This window comes from Sebastes fasciatus, chromosome 11 (assembly GCF_043250625.1).
Source record: "Sebastes fasciatus isolate fSebFas1 chromosome 11, fSebFas1.pri, whole genome shotgun sequence".
NCBI classification, from domain to species: domain Eukaryota; kingdom Metazoa; phylum Chordata; class Actinopteri; order Perciformes; family Sebastidae; genus Sebastes; species Sebastes fasciatus.
Genome location: NC_133805.1, coordinates 20,969,948 through 20,990,785, shown reverse-complemented (window position 1 = coordinate 20,990,785; position 20,838 = coordinate 20,969,948). Strand labels below are relative to the sequence as shown.

The following is a 20,838-nucleotide window of genomic DNA, read 5'->3' as shown; positions in this document are numbered from 1 at the left end:
CCGACCATCTTAACAGTATTCCTGATTCCTGTCTGGTTGTGTGTGTCCCATTACACAGGTATGATATGTTAGTTAAATATGCATGTTAAACATGTTAAGTAGCGTAGCCATGTTGGCTCAAATTCACTACGTTATTAGGGAAAAAACATTTATTTATGTTTGTTAACCAGAACGTGCCTGCTGTGTTCTGTAACACTCCTGAAGGTGGCAGCAGAGCACATTTATATGTAAATCTCTTCTGTTGTTAAAGGGAAATAAAAAAGAATGGACATTTAGAGTTTGGGATAAAGAGACACACTAGCTGTACTGTTAAAAATCACATTTAATTCATTTTAAATTGGTATGGCTGATATGACTTTCACCTCTTCCAACACTGCCTGCTTGTTTGGAGCGTTCTCTGCATTTGAAAACAGGTTTTGGTAAATTTATCATCTAATTAATTAATTCTACATCCCTACATGTCAATTTTTATTACATATATTATTATTATTGATAGTTGCAACAGATAACTTAAATTAGTTCTTATAACCGCTACTAAGGCTGCTGTTGGAGTGACATGAAAACACTCCCATGGACTCAAAACGCAATTTTATTACAGCAAATCCATCCGAATCTCAACATCTTTCAAATAGCAGGTTAAACATACAAAAAGCTCACTTAACATACTTGTTTTTTATTAAATATGTAAAAAGCAGGTCAAGTTATTCACAAATAAAATGCAAACATGCAACACGTTTTTTTGGGAATGCATAATGAGTGGGACATGAAAAAAAACATTTACCATTCATTAATTATTGACAGTACATGTTTACATTCCTTTTCATTTACACAATAATATATAACTAAAGCATTATGGTGCACTGCCCAGTTCATGATTAGTAAATGCAATATTAAGAAAGGGTATACAATGTACTTACTGGAATATAGCATGGCAAAGTACTCAGTGAACCGACTCTCCCTAAGAACTGTGGTTTAAAAAAACATTTGAAATCTGAACAGACCACAAGTCCCAGCTGAGGTTTAAAACTTAAAATGCTGCATCATAATAAGACTAGACCACAATAATTCTTCCTTCCTACGTTTATGGCATACCAAGTTAACTCTAATCACCTTGTGTGGTGTGAATGACACATTGTTGAGCACATTGATTATCTGAAATCATGTAATTTGTGAGGACAGTTGTCAAACAAACAGTCATAAGTTGGCATTATACTACATTTTATTCACAATTCACTGACTGTATCGTCCTCCTTCATGAGGATGCAATGCAGAATCTCGCACTATTCCTAAGGCTTAATAATAATAAATATGGTGAGGGTCTATGGACAGATTGTCCAATACAGAGTCAAATGTCAGTGCAACATATGGAAGGAGGTTAAATAAGAGCTACTACGAGCCCTTTCAGGGCTTTGCTTATTGCATTCTTGTGATTAATATTGTTGATATGCAAAAATAAAATAAAACAAAGAAAATGAAAAAAAGGTCAGAAGCTGGGAAGTTAACACTTGCACTGACTGGTAACAGTTACCCGTCTAAACTTCAGCATTTCACCACGTCTACTGTAGGATTTGAATTGACTTCCACCCACACAGTCCTTGGAAACTTCTGTGATGGTCTGAGCTTGTTCTGCTGGTGGAGGTCGTCACCACAAACCCGCCACAGCAGTTCACCAAAAGTCACAAAAAACATCGAACAGTGAGCAGAGGGATACAAAAAATAAAAAAAGGAAACTGTGATGGTGCTTCTATTCGGGAGGTTGCTTCATGTGCTCAAGTCTCGGAGAGAACAAAAAAAAATATAAACCATGAGGAAAAAATTCAAATCCTGTAACAGTTCTCACATATTAAAAAGAGGGGTGTAACTGTGGCTGAGGGGGTGATGGCAGTCAGTATTCATCCTGTTCCTCCTGCTGATCATTTGGCGCCTCCTCATGGGCTTGCTGGTCCACTTCCTGTCCGTCAGCCTCACCCTCTGCCAGCTCTGCTCCTTCCTAAAAAAGGGGAGGCACAGATATATTAATATTAGTGCATACTGAAGTATGCTACGAAGTAGAGCTTTGATTCTCTGGCTGAACCTGATCAGACCCAACGCTCCGGGTTCGGCTGTTATTTCTCAAAATTCCCCCGTGTTTGAATCAGGTTGGGTTAGCGCCAATATTGACTTAAAGACTTAAAAACGTAATAACCCGGTCCCGACTCTCCATTAATTAATGAGGAAAAATGTCCACTGCATAGAAATAGAATATAGGAGTAGAACGGACCTTCCCATTCGAACCAACGAAACAGGATGGTCAGAGCGGCGGCCTTTTTTATGTGTAACATTGCCGTAGCGACCGTTGTAGCAGGCTGACTTCCGCATAAACTAAACTAACTTGCGGCTAGTCGCAGACTCACTGAGATTTTGCAGTACAGAACGGCAGGCTGGTGGTGACAATTGCCATTTTCCTTTGAACTAGTCAAATTACTACAGCAAACAGTTAAATGACCCTTCTACTCCTATTGTATTTCTATGGTCCACTGTGATATACAGTATGTGAGTAGGCCCTATTTGTTTTGTTATTAGCTATTTTTAAAATTTGATCTTACATTTTTGAATTTATGCTATTTGTTCGCTGGCCCCTTTTATTTTCAGTTTTACGCTTTGTGCTTTTACCAATAACCTACTGTTATGCATAATTTGAATATCGACATTAGACTATTGTCTCGTGGATTTTTCGCTGCTGTTCAAAAATCATGTCACCAACAGCAGTTGCCTAGAACAGACTCCCGCCTCTCATTAATGAGGAGAAATTTTATACAATCTCTATTTAAAAAGGAACAGTGTGTAGCATCTGGCGGTATCTAGCGATGAGGTTGCAGATTACAACTTCTCCCGTGTGCCAAGTGTGTAGGTGGTCGACGCAAAAACACGAATGGCCCTCTCTAGAGCCAGTTGTTGTAAGAGTAGAGTGCTTAGAGTGTGTGTGTGTGTACGAGGGAAGTGAGTGGTGAAGCAAGAGAGCGAGAGGGAGCGTGGCGACGGGAGTGAGTAACGTTATTGACTCCGGCCCAAGGTTTATCCGTTCTGGGCTACTGTAGAAACGTGGCGGTGCAACGTGGCGGACTACGTGAGGAGGACCCGCTCCCTATGCTATGTAGATATAAACGGTTCAGGTGATTATAGAATAAAGAAAACATACTTACTAATATTATATACCATTTCTGCCAATAGACCCCCCTAATTGTTCCACACTGGTCCTTTAATATATATGGCAATGGCATATGACTGTTTTTGGGCTGGGCTGAACATTCAGTAGGACAAGGCATATATCGGAGATCGTGTCACAAATGTCTGTTACCGCACTGAAGAGACTTAGTTGATATACTTTTTTTTTTCATATATATTCTATTTATTTTTTTTTTACAGTGGAAATTTCAGTTTTTAATCGGGCTCGGGCCCAAATCTGCTGCCGTGGTTGTGGCACGGGTCGGATTTGGACAGAAACGATGCAGGTTCATGGAGGGTTGGACCTGATTTTCTGGGCCTGTTCATAGCTCTAGCTCCAAGGCAAACATGTGATCACACACAAAGCCTGACTTCTTATCTCTTTCAACTGCACAATGACTTCCACATGATTTTACCGCCAGGAAAAATGGCACTCACACATTTTACTTGTGTACACACTGCTGCAAAAACAAACAGCCTCCAACTGTCCTGAATCCTGTTCAGATCAATGGAGGGGTCTGAGACTGACCTGGTCGTCTAAAGCGTAAAGGACCTCCATTAGCTGATTGACAAACGTGGCGTTTTCTTCACCCTGATCCTGGCACAGCAGCTCCACCTCTCGCAGCTTGCTGAAGTAGTAGTCCCTCTCCTTCTCCACTCCTTCCAGTGCCAACTTTAACGTGTTCATCTACAAAAAAATAAAATTCACACGATTATTTTTAGCATCAATAATCAAAACGCACAAAACGATGTGGGCTTTGGTTACAGACAAAAGGCAACAACAGATAAGCAGTCACAAAATGAATCAACCGGACAATCAACAGATGAGTAACACACATGTGAGAGTGAGAAACTGAGAAACTGTTGTTGTTGTTTCGATAAACTTCAGCAGAAATAATATACAATGTTTAAACCTGCAATGATTTTTTTTTATGCAGATTCAGGTGATAATTCTCGGTAGGTTCATCACTACGATTAACCCTTTTACATTGACTACATTTACATGCACATTAATATTCCACTATTATTCCGAATATGACAATATTCAAAATTTGATATGGGTCATGGAAACAGCATATTCCCTTTGGATATTCTGAATTGAGCATTTTCCGATATTATATTTATAGATATTTTCCGATATTATTCAGGTTTTAGGAGCATTCTTCGGACATGTATACAGCGCGTTCAGAATATGCGTCTCAATTGGGGGTTTTATTGCAGTTTGCGACACACGGATCCACGGCCTCTTGCCTGTTTATGTCCAGCTCTGTGCGTTGTACACAAACCAACTAACCAACAGTTTGCAGAGATGCATGCCCAAAAGAAAAGCCCACATTTCTGGTCGGAAGGAGAAACATACCTACTTTTAAACATTATGAAAGACTTGGATATCAATACGTTTTTGGATACGCGCAAATATCGTAACGCCGACCTTCTCAAGAAGGTGGCTGAAGGAAAGAAAGAAGGCTGTGTTCGCACGGTTGAACAAGTACCGCCACCGGTTACGTTAATCGGAGTATGCATGGCTGCATGTAAACAGGAATATTAGTGGAATATTCATTTTCATTAAACAGCTTAGTAGGAATGTTGTCTTTTTTGGAATAAGGGCGTTAACCGAAAAATTGTGTGCATTTAAACGTAGTCATTGTCATATTGTCATTTGATACAATGTTATTTATAAAAATAGCGATTATAGCCACATTACCTACAAGTTGTCTAAAGTGCACAAGTCACATGTAACTAGAGTAGTCCAGAGTAAGTGGCTTAATTGATTATTCTATGGATTGGAACTCAGTGCTCACCTAAACATTGTTTACATAATCTATTGATCCGTTTAGTCATTTGTCAAGTAAAACTACCATACAGTCTCTTCATTTGGTACCATTATAAATTCAATACTTCGGGGGGGTTTTGCTGGCTACTGGTCACACTACATAAGCTTTTATTTGACTGAACTATGTATATACAGCTCTCGGGTTAAACCTACTCAGCCATGTACAGTGCCTGCACTTGGATTTTTAATTATCTATATATTTTTCTTTTCTTTTTTTTTTTTTACCATGTTGAATCACAGTGGATGTAAATAAGATTTTGCTGCTAATCAACAGAAAAAGTAAAGTAAAGAAGTCACAGTAAAAGCAATTAAAAGTAAATACATTGCAAATATAAAAATAAAAATAAATATTATTTCCCTTTGGCAGCATCTGCAGCCTTTATCTACGTGGATAGGTCTGTATCAGCCTCGATCCCGTCAACAAAGCCAAAGTGGAACATATTTTTAGATCATCTGCTGTTGTACGAAAAGCAGAAGTTGTCTTTGGTATAAGGGATTAATAAACTGGCGACAACATAAATCAATAATGTTTTTACATGTCGCTGGTTTGTGCTGCATTCCAGTTGTGCAACCTTAATTCAAAAACAGGGAGTGGCAGTGTTAAAAAATGTTGTTTAGTTAGTGGTTAGTAATGTCTCTTCATCTAAAGCTGAAACTATCAGTCGATCAGTCAGTGATTAATCATAAACTACTTTAATAAATTGATTAATTGTCTCAGTTATTTTTCAAGCAAAATGATAAACATACCCGTCAAAGATTGTCTTTGTCCTACATGATGATAAACTGAATGTCTTCGTGTTTTGGACAATAAGTTGGCTAAAACAAGGAATTTGAAGAGACACCACCTTGAGCTTAAGGACACTATAACAGGCCTTTTTCACTACTATTGGACACTAAGATAAAACGACTAATTGATAAATCAATAATTAAAATAATCATTAGTTGCAGCCGTACTACCATCTGTGCGGTTTACAAGCGTTGGAAGCAGTAACGTGAGCAATGTGAAGAAAACAAAGAGTTTGGTGGTCTGATTGTTTGTTGTCGGTTTCAGAATGATCGTAAAGTTTGACGTCCGGTAGTCAGAATTGAGCAGTTCAATTCATCAACATACCTGTTCGGTGAGCTGTGTGACCTGTGCTTCCAGTTCTTTCTCTCCCTTGGCAGGAGTTGGTGTTGCAATTACCGGGATCTTTTTGGCTGAAGAGGGTCTGGATGTTGGTGTTGCGGTCTTGGGGGTTGCAGAGCTCGACCTTGATGCTCCTAAGGCAGACGAAACGTTTATTACTCAGGGATGGGTGACTGGCAACGTAATGGTAACTTAGTTACTCTCTCACAGGAAATCACACAATTTGTCTGTGTTCGAAGCTTGGGTTGTTGATGTGAAAGTAAGTACAACGGCCAGGTGCATAAATGTCAGGTGAAGCTTACCTGCCGTAGGGGAGCTGGCTGCATGGTGGGACTTCTTTGGCAGGTTGAAGATCTGCTCACCGGGGTCAGGAGGGGGAATGGCATCCTGACCCTGTCTGGCTGCAACCGGGTCATAATCTTTACCGTCGTAATTGGCATCAAAGAACTTCTTAAACCACTGGATGAAATCAAGATTGTCCTGAAATCTGCCTTTAACCAGTTTCTCCACAGGAATAATCTGCATCGAGGATGAAAAGACAATAAATTCATGCAGAAAATTTTTTTAACTGCAGATACCCTGAACGAGATTAAAATAAGGTTAAGCAAACTCACCTTGTCCACATTCATTCGTTTGAAGGATGCCTGCAACAACTTGAAATTGTGAATGTACTCGTGCTCCAATTTAGCTTGAAACTTGACCTTCTTAAGACTGATGCAGCCAGGGAAGAGCAGATCCATGAACCCGCAATAAGCAGCTCCTAAAGACGTAATAAAATGTTAGTTGAGTACATAATCCCTTGCTTGAAAATTAGAGCACTAGAGCGTAGATATAGGCCAGGATTTATCATGCCTGCCTTTGCAGGACCACTGGAATAAAAGAGAAAAAAGAAGCCTGGGAGCCTTTTCTAAGTCCAGATAATTGACCCTGTTTCCTTAAAAAGACAACTATTAATGCAGATTATTGGTAAAACGGTTAATATTAACTGAAGCCTAGTTAGACCTTTATCCATTTGAAAAAGAGGGCACCGGCTCCATCTGGCAGTGTGTCAGCTATCAGATAAAACTCACATAAACCCAACAAGAGAGCACATAAGAGGTAATCTACATCAAACAAGGAGCTTACACCCTAAGAAAAGAGGTTTGTGTGTGTGTGTGTGTGTGTGTGTGTGTGTGTGTGTGTGTGCGTGTGTGTGTGTCTGCGATTGAAATTGGATTACTTGGTAACAGCAGGAGAAGATGGCAGGCTACAAGTGTATTTATAGACAACTCTCTGCCAGAGAGAGGTGAACGTGTTTCCACAGGTTGCTTTAACTGCCAGTTTACACAGAATTATTTGAACCCGGTGCTTTGCAGGCGAAGATGTAATCTCTAAAACACGCAGTACAAGCAGACGGGGAAGAGGGAAGTATTCCCTTCTGTTCTCACCTGAGGAGAGCTGCTCCACTTTCGTGTAGTTTAGGCAGAGAATATCGTTAACCCAGGCAGTGATGTCATGCCTGCTCATAGTCTCCTGGGTTATTGAGGTAGAATATACGTTGACCGCCATCCCCCAACTGCAACAGAAAAACAACAACACTTAATATCAAAAGGCATCTAGAATAACGCTGCAGTTTCCTTATGCCTCAGGTTAGTAATTATCAAAATTGTTGCTGATAATTGCAGCTCTAAAAATTCTGTACACAGTGTGCACACAGGACATACTTTAATGACACAATAATTAACTTAACGCTTTGGTGACTGAAAAGGTGTCAGTGTGTTTGTTGTGTTGCTACAGCTCTTTTACAACATTTCCAATACATTCAAATTGTTTTCTGCATCTTTTATGAAACAGTCTGAATTAAAGTATCTCTACACTTATGGTGTACGTTTGTAACAGATATTTTTAACAGCACACCTTTGCCAGTGGTGGACTGTAACTAAGTACATTTACTCAAGCACTGTACTTAAGTACAAATTTGAGATACTTGCACTTCTTCCACCACTGATCTTTGCTATATTTACACCTCGGTTGTAACAGACCTTGTTGGCCCTCTTTGAATTTGTGCCTGCCTGGGAATCCTTTAATCTGATTTTACCTGCATGGTAAATAGAAGCCGTAACAAAGTTGGATTAGGAAGAGGTTGTAATTTTACCCGCTTGTTTCCAGGGCACATGCCCCACTTACACTAGTGTGGATATTGAGGCACATATACAATGAACACATGCATCATGGATCTCAAACTTTGATCCTTAAAGGTGCTATTGATAACATTGATAACATTCAGCCGCTAGATGTCACATTCTCCTTCCCCCGTTCCATTGCATTTACTTCACAACAAGTCTTTGACAGGCACAATCTCAGCCGTTTATCTGTTTTTTTCCTCACTAACTGACGACCCAGAGATACAGGGATTGTTTGTGAAAGTCGGTCCTTTAAAGCAGTGGTTCCCAACCTAATTTCCTCGAAGCCCCTTCTGCTTGTATCTAAGAGAAGCTGACGTCATCACCCAAAATTTACAAATCCTCGAACAAAATCTTCAATTTGAATAAGGTGTTTCTGTGTATCAAATGAGTCAGTCTCTTTTTTTTTTATGAATTCAACTTTCTTTAATGAATATAACTCGTCAGCTAAACACAGCAAATATGGATATTTAGTTAGATAAATTGTGAATTTGGGAAATTTTTCCAATAAGTGTTGACTTTTGGACTTTACAACACTCAGAGTTCTTGGAAATGTTTGGATCACACAAGACGGAAACAACCCAGACACCACTAGAATCTAATTCTAAAAATATTTTAATACTAATAATATTATTAATGTAACCTGATCTTTATCTGCAACTGTGCACAAATACTGAGTTTAGACAGCACGTGGCCAACTAAGTAGGGCTGTCCCAAATACCATAATTTGGGCTTCAAAGCCCCAAGGAAAAGGGTAATATTCAAAAGTATTCAAAGCTTTGCGGCACAGCACACTAACATGTTCTTCTGTCTGTCTATTTTCCACCGTTTCAGTGCCTGGGACAGTACCAAACAGCGATATCTGTCTGAGAATAACTAATAATAATGAATGTTGAATATGAATAATGTTATGGGATTACTCCTTATTTCATGGGCTATTTTGGGATTTATACATTATTATTGTTATTATTATTATAATATATTTATATATAAACAAAAAAACTAAAACACAAAAACGAAGCATTGGAATACTGATTTTGAGGTTGAATACCATGGCAACGGTCAAAGCTTTGAAGCATTTGGGTCACCCCTACTAGTAATACTACTAAGTAGCAAAAAAATTTTTTAAATAGTTGTTGTATACAGACTTTTGTATTTATCCAGTAAGTGTGTTATTATGATTTTAGTATGCATATTCAAATCTAATTTTGACAACCTCAAAGCACCACCACCACTGCTTTAAAGCCCATTTGGTGACTGATTATTTGACCATGCACACTATATACTTTTACAAAGAACATCCAGTAATCCACCTTTTTTTTATGCATTAGTATTTATTAATTTCTGACATATTTATTTACCTATGCTGTTTTTAGCCATTTTATCATGTCTTGTCATGGCATACTGTATGTTTGTCATACTGTACTGTATCTGTGCTGTTTGTGTCACTTATGTGGACTGTGTTTTTATACTCTTGCTGCTGCCTCTTGGCCAGGTCATCATTGTAAATGAAAATTGGTTCTCAATAGATTTTACCTGGTTAAATAAAGGTCAAATAAATAAATAAATAATATAGGGGTCTGTATATTAACATATATAATGACTCAGTAACATGCACCATTTATGCAGTCCTCTTTAACTCATTTAACAAGAAATGAAGACTGCAACATAACCATTTAATTTCAATTAAATTACAGAGAACAGCTGCATTAAAAACACCCCTCTTTATCGGTGTATGGTAGCGACTGATATGGTGTTAAATCATGCCATGTTATGGGATTATTCCTTATTTCATGGGCTATTTTGGGATTTATACATTATTATTATTATTATTATTATTATATACTCATATATAAACAAAAACAAAGCATTGGAATACTGATTTTGAGGTTGAATACCATGGCAACGGTCAAAGCTTCAAAGCATTTGGGTCAGCCCTACAACTAATACTACTAAGTTGCAAAAAAAAATGTTTAAATAGTTTTTGCATACAGACTTTTGTATTTATCCAGTAAGTGTGTTATTATGGATTTTAGCATGCATTTGCAAAATCTAATTTTGACAACCTCAGAGCACCACCACCACTGCTTTAGAGCCCATTTTGGTGACTGATTTGACCATGCATATTAACATATACAATGACTCAGTAATATGCACCATATATGCAGTCCTCTTTAATTCATTTAACAAGAAATAAAGACTGCCACATAACCATTTCATTTAAATTAAATGACAGAGAACAGCTGCATTAAAAACACCCCTCAGCCACTGATATGATGTTTAAATCATGCTCAATCATCATCATCACTTTCCACAGGGTATATTCAGGGTAATAAGTGTTAAAGTTGGGCTATCACAGCATTACAGGAGCAAGATCCTCGGTTGTCTGGCTCATCTGGGAAGGAAGGAAGGAAGGAAGGAAAGTGGGCCAGCCGATATTCATGTCAACAAAGCGGATGTACTGTATATGTGCTGCCTGCCTGCTAGCATGCTTTGTTAGCCGGGCACAGAAAGCCAGCCGACACCGAGAACTGGGGCTGCAGCCTGGAGTCAAACAGGAGGAGGGATCAGGCTTGTGCTGCAGGTCGTGACATTAAAATATCACCCTTAAAACACACAGATGGTGGTATTAAGGATTATTAGATAGCTGCGATGTCACGATGGGAATATACTAGCAGAAGCAACAGCAGGGCGTCTGTCTCTGTGTATATTCCTGTCATTTAAAGAAGCGATCCACTCCTCCTAAACGGTGTCATTACGCACCAAAATGTGCATCAAAACACTTGCCATTATAGCTATAATTTGGGTGGTGCTATATATAAATATATACACACAGCAGAAGAACTTTGATGTATTCCTCATCCAGAGAGAGAGCTAACATGACAGGAGACTGGGAGAGACAATAACAGCGGATGGGTGCAAAGCAAAAACCAAACACACAACGACGAGGAGAAGGAGGAGGAGGCCGGATTGCAGGGTTTTCTATCTGCTGCAGCAGTGTTTTATCTCTTTTTATGATTTTATTTCATTCTTAACATGATAATCATAATCAGTACACTGGTTTTACCTGTAGGCGCGCTCTCCTCGCACTGTATTTTTCCTGTAAGGAATGATGTTGGTTCCGTTGTCCGGGACGATGTCGTTGTTATTCTCTCCATTTGGGGAAAGGGCTTGGGTGGGACCGGGCATTTGAGGTCTCTCTAAAATGTTGAACAGATACTCTGTTCTCTCTCTAGGCCGGGAAAAAACAAAAGAAACCAACAGGAACGATGCAATTATGGTAAGAAAGTGCCGCACCTCCGGGTCTCTCTTTCCTTTCTGTCTGCTTATTCTTCCACAAATCTCTGCCCTAATGACGTTGCTGCACCCTGGACCACGTGACTGATGGGGCTGTGCTGCCTCTTCCTTATGGTGGGCTATTTCAGTCAGGACAACCAACATTACATTGATTTATTCTCCTGGGTTTAAAATTTTAAAAAAAAGCTCCCATCAACCGGGTTAGATCAATGCTTTTGTTTTAGATGCAGATGAACTTTTTGTTTTGTGGCAGCTCATCAAATTGCTCAGGAGATAATGTGCCCTATTAACTGGGAAAATATGGATTAGATTAAAAAGGAAAAATGCAGCAGATTCATCTTCAAATCATTAGGTGATTATTAGATTACAACACCCCAAAAAGAAAAAGCAGGCAGACTATATATAATATAGAGAAAAGTGGTGCTGATGAAAATGATTGCAACATATGGTATGAGGAAGTGTAGTGAAATGTTTTGATTACTAACCATACGAGTCAAATGTCACCATAAAAACACATCAATTCAACTGCTAAAATGTTTTAGGGCTGCAACGATTAATAATTTAGTCAATCGACAGAAACTTTATAAGCGACAATTCAGATTATAGGGCTGGGTGATGAATTAAATATCTCAATATACAGTATATTATTAAATATATATATATTATAACATACTATTATTAGCATGTTTTCTGGTAATTCAATAAATAAATAGTCTATATGAAATAATCACATATTTTTGTATACTCTTGTGTGAATTAAATACTTCACAAATGAAAAGTATTTTCTAATTTAAAGAACTTTAGAGCAAAATTAACATAACAGTTTTAAGTGAAATTATAGAGAAAAAATAAATATAGGCCTATAGCCTGTATCGCGATAGAAACAATATAGAAAATATATATACAATAGATATTATTATATCATTTTGACGATTGTCATACTGCCCAGCCCTAATTCAGATAATCTAATAATTGTTAAATTCACTGGTTCAAATTTTTCAAGTTTGAATATTATGTGTTTTCTTAATGATAGATAACTGTGTGTAGGTAACTGTTGGATTTTGGACTGTTGGTCGGACAGAGACGTCACCTTGTGCTCTGGGAACATTTTTCACCATTTGCTGACCAAACCATGAATTGATTAATCAAAAAAATATCCAGGAGATGAATGGATAATGAAAATAATCCTTTTATATCCCCATAATTTTTTGGGATTATAAAATGTCATGAAATAGTGCCCATCCCCATTTCCCAAAGCTCATGGTGATGTCTTCAGATGCCTTGATTTGTCTGACCAACTGTCCCAAATAAATATAATATAATATAAATGTACCAAAATATATTCAATTTACTATCATAGAAGATTAAGAAAGCCAGCAAATATTCCCACTTGAGAAGTACATTTTTGCATGATAAATGACTTAATTAATCGATTATCAAAATCGCGGCCGATTTATTTTCTGTCAACCAACGAACCGATTAATCGACAAATCGTTTAGCTCCAAAATGTGTGTGAATTTACAAATGTCCAGTAGGGGTGTAACAATAAGTTTTATCGTTCATACAAAGATCTGAATTCAATACATGGTGTTGTGTTGCAGTCCTGTGGTCGCTGAGCTATCTCCTGTTTGTGTTGCCACATCTGTTGATTTTATATTATAATTCACTGCTTTTGATCTGTGCTTTTATTTACTACTGAGAAACCACTATGTCACAACCACTTCACGTTTAAATGTGAATTCTCAACTACTATAACTCATTTTTTTCTGTATTGAAATGAAACTTTAAATTTGTCAAATTGTGAAACTGATAATGCATTCAAATGAATCATTACAGCCCTAAAAGTCAGTCCGACTTCATATGAACATGGTTAGTAATCAGTGATAAGAGCTACTGTATGTGGACCAGCAGGTCAACAACAGGCATGATGGTGAAAACTGATTTGATGACACAGCTCCACAACAGCACTGAACCAATACAACACAGCTATGATGTTTTATACAGGAACTTTATGCGTGAAGTATGCCAGCCAATCAAACGTCCTCTAACTCTACTGATGCAGCTTTGCCTTTGCTGTCAGGACCCTGACACCCTGACAGCAAAGGCCTCTGGGGGCAAAGGTAGAGCATTTCTATCATTCTGCCTTGATTGTTTTCCTTGTTTTGTTGCTTTATCTAAAAGGCAACCTTCTATGACAGTCCTTTACGTTTTTTTTATGTAAAATTTAAAACACAGACAGTGAAAGAAACGCAGGTACAGACTTTGAGATCAATACCAACGATCCATCTTGCACCACCATCAGTCCAAAGGTGAACTCACATTTTTGGCCAGTAATGCTTGAAACTTTTTATGTGTAAACAACAGTTTGTCCTCTGAGTCAGCGTTTCACAAACTTTTTTTCTGGGGACCCCACTTTTTAAAAATGACAAACCATCGCAACCCAATTCACAATAGGCCTCATCTATAAATCACGAGAAGAGCGAATTTGTGCATAAATGAACGTTCCTGACCGTTTTTACTGCCATTTCCGCATCACCTCATATTATGTTGAATAGATAAACCAGCCATTTCAAAGAGATGTACGTTTGATAAATCACAACTTTGTTTTAAGCATGTGTTAAACATATACACGTGTTAAATACTTGAGAAAGGAGATCAAATAAATGCATTTAGGCAGAGTTAACAGGCTCTCTGTTTTTTGCCTCATCAGTTAAACAAACAGAAGGTATGCTAGCCTTTCATATTAGATTAAATGTTATCAGTAGACTACAATTATCAGAACAATACAAACATTCAGGCTCCCTCATGTGGCAAAGAAATCCTGCAAATTTATTTGGCGACCCTAACAAAATCTCCTGCGACCCACCTGTGGGTCCCGACCCACTCTTTCGGAATAACTGCTCTTAGTTTCTTGGGTCAGGATGTGTTCGACAAGTAGTCTTGTTAGCGTCAGCCAGGTCACGAGGCAAAATGTTTTGTCATACACACATCTTTTTTGCTTCTTCAATCATCGAAGCCCTGCCTTAGTGGAGAGAGAGCATCTTTTAGGAGCCTTTAACAGGGCTGATCAACAAAGATTTAATTCTCCAGTGTGCACTTCTACATCCAAGTGCTGTGACAGCAGTTACTTTTTCTGTTGAAATGGCAAATAACATTACAAACTGTCCTTCAATGCTTTTAAAATTGGTAAGGGATGTCTTATTACTCACAACATTTGGTCACCAGCTGTGTGCTCACTTAAAACAGTTCCTCTGGTGCCACCATCAGGCCAAAGTTGAGGTCACCATATACCTACAACTTAAGAACTTTTACACAGAGCCCACAGATGGACTCTTGATCCCTGATAAATCTGACAAAAATAATAATAAATGTCAAACAAATGAAGTCTGTCTTGTTGTACCAGTTAATCCAATTCTCACTACAATAAGCCAATTATTCAACGGGATTTTCATTCTCCATACTGTATGAATAGCAGCTCCATGAAGTCGCCTTCTGCTAAAGCTTTGCTTTGAAGACGTTTCAACACATTTTCCAAATTCCAGCAGTGTTACGCTGTGAAATTGTGGCCATAATTCACATCATCGCTCTCATTGATTCAGCTTAAACTAATCGCACTGGAGCTTTTAAAAGTCACATGTCAGCAAAGAGGATGTATGTGCCACGGATTGCAACTCAGGCTGCAACAATTCAACCTTGTGCTGAAATGTGCATTTAAGCTGTGTTTTAAGAATATTTGAAAATATTAGAAATTAATCAAAGGCAGTGGTATAAATTCAGGATATCCATCTCTTGTGTGTAAGGAGAAATATTCAGGATCTCCTGCCTCTACTGGGTCAAAAGTGCTCTTTACACAAATTACTGCAGAGCAAAACGCAAGGCATAACTAAGTGCTAATCTTATTACATGGCCAAACTGTGGATGATAGAAGTGCCTCCAATAAGAACTGAAAGCATGCGGTGCTACATTTCTACTACAGTAACGCTAAAGGCTCTTTCAGACCGGAAAGTGACAACTGCAGCATTTCGGTCTCATCACAATCACACAACAGCAATCAGAGGTCTGCTTTGTATCTGGCGTCAAGCAGCAGAACAGTGACATGGTCAAACTTCGGGGCAGCAGGAAAACTGGAAACTCTGAGCTTGCAACTGTGTCCTCCATACTGTGCCACTGCCACAAAGTGGCAAAGCTATCGCCAGGATGTCATTGAAATGAACTTGCCTCTTCCCAGTCTGACGGGCCTTTAAGTGTCACCACAGAGGTGAAGCATGCATGTCCTGTTTGTAAGAATTAAATATGTAAATATTGGACCATACCATGAGAGACGCATGCCCTCTTGGCCTGCTTTTGATTATGCCTTCACCAGTAGAGGGGTTGTCCTCCTTGGTGATCTTAAGGCTAGCACTGAAAAACGAAAGACATACTGTATCTGTCATGTCTGTTAATGTATTCCCGGACTTTCAGACGAAAAACTGCACAGCGTTGTTGTTTCAGGTATTGGTGAGATGATGGTATATAGGGTATGGGAATGTGACGTCACCGACAGCAAGTCGGCCATTTATGGAGGATAAAGGGTGAGAGCACGATCCGCTGGCTGTTTACTGCAAGTGTCAAAAGATAACACAAAACACTCCGCAGTGAATAAAAGTCAAAAGCCGAAATGTAGTATATAATTTAGTATGGCATAGAGTCAGACACAAAAGTGGGCTAACGTTATGGTTTTCATTTTGCATGATACCGGTAGATTAAATTTGCGTTTGTAAATTGGACATCAGTCTCCAAAGATTTACATATTTTGAACTGCTGCTATAATACTATGAGGAAGGATTTTACGAAGGTGAAAAAGTAATCTACCAGGAATGTGTGCTTAAATATATTAAACTGGCCAACTCAGTGCATTGCCAGATGACGTTGCACTGTGTTGCAGCAAAGTTGAGTGAAGTTCCACCTTTTTGCCAGACAACCCCCATGTCTGAAATGAATTAGGGTGCTGCATTTTATTTATGCAGTGCTAATGTCTGTCTTAACTAGGGCTGTCCTCGACCAAAGAAATCCATGGTTGACTAACACTCAAATGATTTTGTTGACTAATCGATTAGTTGATTTAATCGACAGATCTTTAAAACTGAGTTTCTCCGCACATAATCATTCAAAAGCACCACCTCACATCTTGTGTTTACCAGAGATGTGTTCATAAGTTTCTTGGAAATAAGTCATTCAGCATGAAAAACGACTAATCGATTAAAACAAATCTTAAGTCGACTAAAACCAAAATGACCGAGCAGTCGACTAAGAGGGGTCAGCCCTAGTCTGAACGAGGCCTCAAATGTTTCAAGACTGTTGAACTGAAACTTTAGCTATAGGAGATATCCAGTAAGCCTACTTGCAGGGGTAAAGAATGAACAAAAATTAAACGGCTGCCAAAATATGTCAAGTCCAGTGCTGTAATTTCTGGAAACAGTGACCTCAATGCGTATACACACACACCATGAATATTGTGTTTATATTTTGGTGATGTATTTGTTGGAATTGATTGGGGTAAGTGGGTTTAAGTAGCTATGATAGAATCAGGTAGGTAACAGACTAGAAACACCCCATGCAAGCAAGAAACTATCTATAACAGCTGCTTTGTTTTGCCTACATGTTCATGTTGCTTGCTTTGCTGTATGTTAGGCTACAATAAATCATTGGGCCATTGTACATAAGCTCATTCCATTAGAGTAAAAACAGTGCTGTGCTTGCTCTCTCCATTCCTATCCCACCAAGCTTTATCTTGCACTGGGCAATCAAGTGGGTGGGTGAGGGGTGGCAGCTCCACCCAACACACCCAGACCTCAATATTCAAACATAGCAAGGAGGTCAGCTTTTACCCTGAATTGCGGGTTGGGTAGGTTAAACATGTGTGCTATTTGTATTTAAGGATACTATTCAGGGTGCATACGATTTTTGTAGAGTCAGGGGTGTGCACAAACACTTTCAGGTCAGGGGGAACCTCAAACCTCACCAAAATGAGGACAACAGGGAGGGCCAGGACCAGAGAGGATGGAGCACTGATCTCTTATACCTTATACTGGTTATCTTGAAAGCTATTCTTTTAAATAATAAATCATTGGGCCATTGTACATAAGCTCATTCCATTAGAGTAAAAACAGTGCTGTGCTTGCTCTCTCCATTCATATCCCACCAAGCTTTATCTTGCACTGGGTGATCAAGTGGGTAGGTGAGGGGTGGCAGCTCCACCCAACACACCCAGACCTCAATATTCAAATAAAACAAGGAGGTCAGCGTTGACCCTGAATTGGGAGGTTAAACATGTGGGCTATTTGTATTTTAAGGATACTATTCAGGGTGCATGATCATTTTTGCAGAGTCAGGGGTTTGCACAAACACTTTCAGTGTCAGGTGAACCTCAACCCTAACCAAAATGAGGACAAGGAGTGCCAGGACCAGAGAGAAGAAAGCACTGATCTCTTATACCTTACATTGGTTATCTTGAAAGCCATTCTTTTAAATGCAACATGTGTGTAAAGTAAAGTTTTCTTTAGCCATAAAAGGAAAATGAACAATTTTGCACCCCCAGACAAAAGACAAAGGAGGTCAGGGGTGTGCACAAACACTTTCAGGTCAGGGAAACCTCACACCTAACCTAAAATGAGGACAAAGAGGGCCAGGACCAGAGAGGATGGAGCACTGATCTCTTATACCTTAAATTGGTTATCTTGAAAGCCATTATTTTAAATGCAACATGTGTGTAAAGTTTTCTTTAGCCACAAAAGGAACAATTTTGCACCCCCAGACAAAAGACCAAGGAGGTCCATGGTCTCCTAGTCTGTCCCCCAGTGCACCTCACTGCTCAGACACAGCTTTAACTGAGGAAAAACACCACATCTTGCTAATTTCTGATGTTAAAGCAACTCTGAAACAGAAGCAGCAGCTAGCAGCAGTAGTGGATGAAGCTAATTCAGCTTCATGACAGTTAAATGAGACACAATGATTGGAAAGCAGACTACTACACAGTCAAGCAATGGTAGAGCAACAAAACAAGAGTGTTTCACCAAAGCCAGACGTTACTTACGGTGCCGGTAGTACATCTTGTTCAGCTACCAGCCAACTTACAGTAAGCTAATGTTGTTCCTGCCAACACTTTGTCAGAGTAGTGACAGCAGACATATGCCCTGTTGTCCTGGGTAACATCACCGTACCAGCCACAGACACGTCAATACGCTCCGGTTTGGGCATTTAAACACCAAACAGCACGTCTCAAGACACATTACAGACTGGTATTGTTCAGCAAAGCAAGTGAGACTCACCAATGAACTCCGATCCGCAGGTTACAAGGTGTTAAAATCGCTGTTTTCTGGCTGAGTCACCCCACCCTCAAACGCCCCGTTCTCACTACGAGTACGATGAGCTCAGAGCGGGCAGCTGATTGGATGAGCCGTCATCGGTGTCGCTGCTGATTGGTCCGCCGGTGACATCTGTCGTAAGTTTGACCAATCACGTGTTGATGCGTTGATCATTCGGAACAGCCGACAGCTTTCCGTCTTGTCGCTCTGTGTGTCACTGTGTCACTTTTATCACAGACAAGCAAAATCTTTTAAAAAACAATACATATTTATCTTTTAAAAATTTTTTAAAATAAAATTTGTCAAGTATCACAATGGATAACAACAATTAGCAAAAATATAATATATCTAAAAATAAAATAAAATAAATAAATCAAATTAAAGCTGATTTTTAGTCAAATATATTAGAAAATTGAGTGAAAAAAAAGTTGATTAAGTCAATCAACAGAACTACTGAAAACTAATTAGCAACTATTTTTGATAGTTCATTCCTTGTTACAGTGGTTTAATCAAGTAAAAATGGCAATAATAATAATAATAATAATAATAATAATGATAATAATAATAATATTTATTAAACACAAGATTGACTCAATGCACCATCTTTTAAAAAAAAAAAAAAATTCCCAAATAAAATTTGTAAAGTATCACAATGGATAATGACAATTAATAAAATATAATATATCTAAAAATAAAATAAAACCTGATTTTTAGTACAATATATTAGAGAATTGAGTGGAAAAAAACAGAACTGCTGAAAACTAATTAGCAACTACTTTTGATAGTTGATTCCTTGTTACAGTGGTTTAATCAAGTAAAAATGGCAATAATAATAATAATATTTTTTTAAATCTCAGCTTCTCAAATGTGAAAATGTGTCTGTGTTTTACATTATTTAAAATTGAATATATAAGGATTTTAGACTGTTGGTCAGACAAAATAAGACAATCTAAGGTGGATCTTGGGTCCTTTTTAATTTGTGATAGCCATTTTTCACTATAACTTTAATATTTATGGACATTTCATAGATTAAGTAATTAATTGACAAAATACATTAATTTCTAATAAATGTTATTTTCCTCTCTTGTATTATGTGTACACTACAGGATCAGATCACCTGTAAGTTTTTAAATTCCTGTGTGGAAAAATATCCGTATGAATTTGTAGGACCTTACTAAGACAGCAACTTAAAGATATATTTGTGAAAGAATGCTTCCTATATAATTTTATTTCTTTTAATCATCCAAATACAATTCTATGCAAGGAGCAATACTGTTTTTCACAGAGGGAAATACAATGCACAGAGTTTGCATCTTTGATTGCATAAACCTCGTGTTCAGCCGCTGACACAACTGCATTCCTCCTGTTTTAACACCAGGGTGCAGTCATGCACTTGATACAAGACAAAATATATCTGGAAGAGGTTTGGTATGAAATTCATCTCTATTATTGCTGCTTTGCTAAATATGCTGATAGAGTAGACATAACATGGACCAGATAAAGAAATACATATTGTGGGAAGATGTCATTGACTTATGCAAAGACCTGGTGATGTATGCTGTATCTATCTTATAAATACTGCTTTTAAATGTGGAAATAACAAGCGTGTTGATGTCTTTAAAAAGTACTGATAATACTAATACTACTAATAATAATAATGAAGACTAATATGAGTTAATTCATATGCTGATAATATTGCCTGAGCCGGGGTGTAAAATTCTCCCTCCTAATATTCACACGACTGTGAGATTCAGTGCTGGATGGCTGCTTTTATGTTACCTCAGATGGTGGGTCTATGTGATGAATTATAGACAATAGGTTGAGGGCAGCCAACAGTGCATTTATGACAGATAATAAATGTGCACTGCTAAA

General features: G+C 38.3%; 1 protein-coding gene across 5 annotated transcripts; it reads right to left on the bottom strand.

Moving 5' to 3' along the window:
* Positions 1–653: 653 nt before the first annotated feature.
* mapre2 (microtubule-associated protein, RP/EB family, member 2) lies at positions 654–19,064 on the bottom strand. Of its 5 annotated transcripts, none has more exons than XM_074651518.1 (8): positions 18,931–19,038; positions 11,394–11,558; positions 7,592–7,719; positions 6,779–6,924; positions 6,467–6,683; positions 6,150–6,298; positions 3,734–3,892; positions 654–1,990 (listed from the first exon to the last, which is right to left on the bottom strand). In XM_074651518.1, the coding sequence occupies exons 2-8, from the start codon at positions 11,513–11,515 to the stop codon at positions 1,886–1,888; spliced, it is 1,026 nt and encodes a 341-aa protein (XP_074507619.1). In that variant the 5' UTR covers positions 11,516–11,558; positions 18,931–19,038; the 3' UTR covers positions 654–1,885. The 5 variants fall into 5 exon arrangements, with proteins under 5 accessions (XP_074507619.1, XP_074507620.1, XP_074507621.1 ...); XM_074651519.1 differs by lacking the exon at positions 18,931–19,038 and adding an exon at positions 18,696–18,823; XM_074651520.1 differs by lacking the exon at positions 11,394–11,558 and having other exon boundaries at positions 18,931–19,064.
* Positions 19,065–20,838: the final 1,774 nt, after the last annotated feature.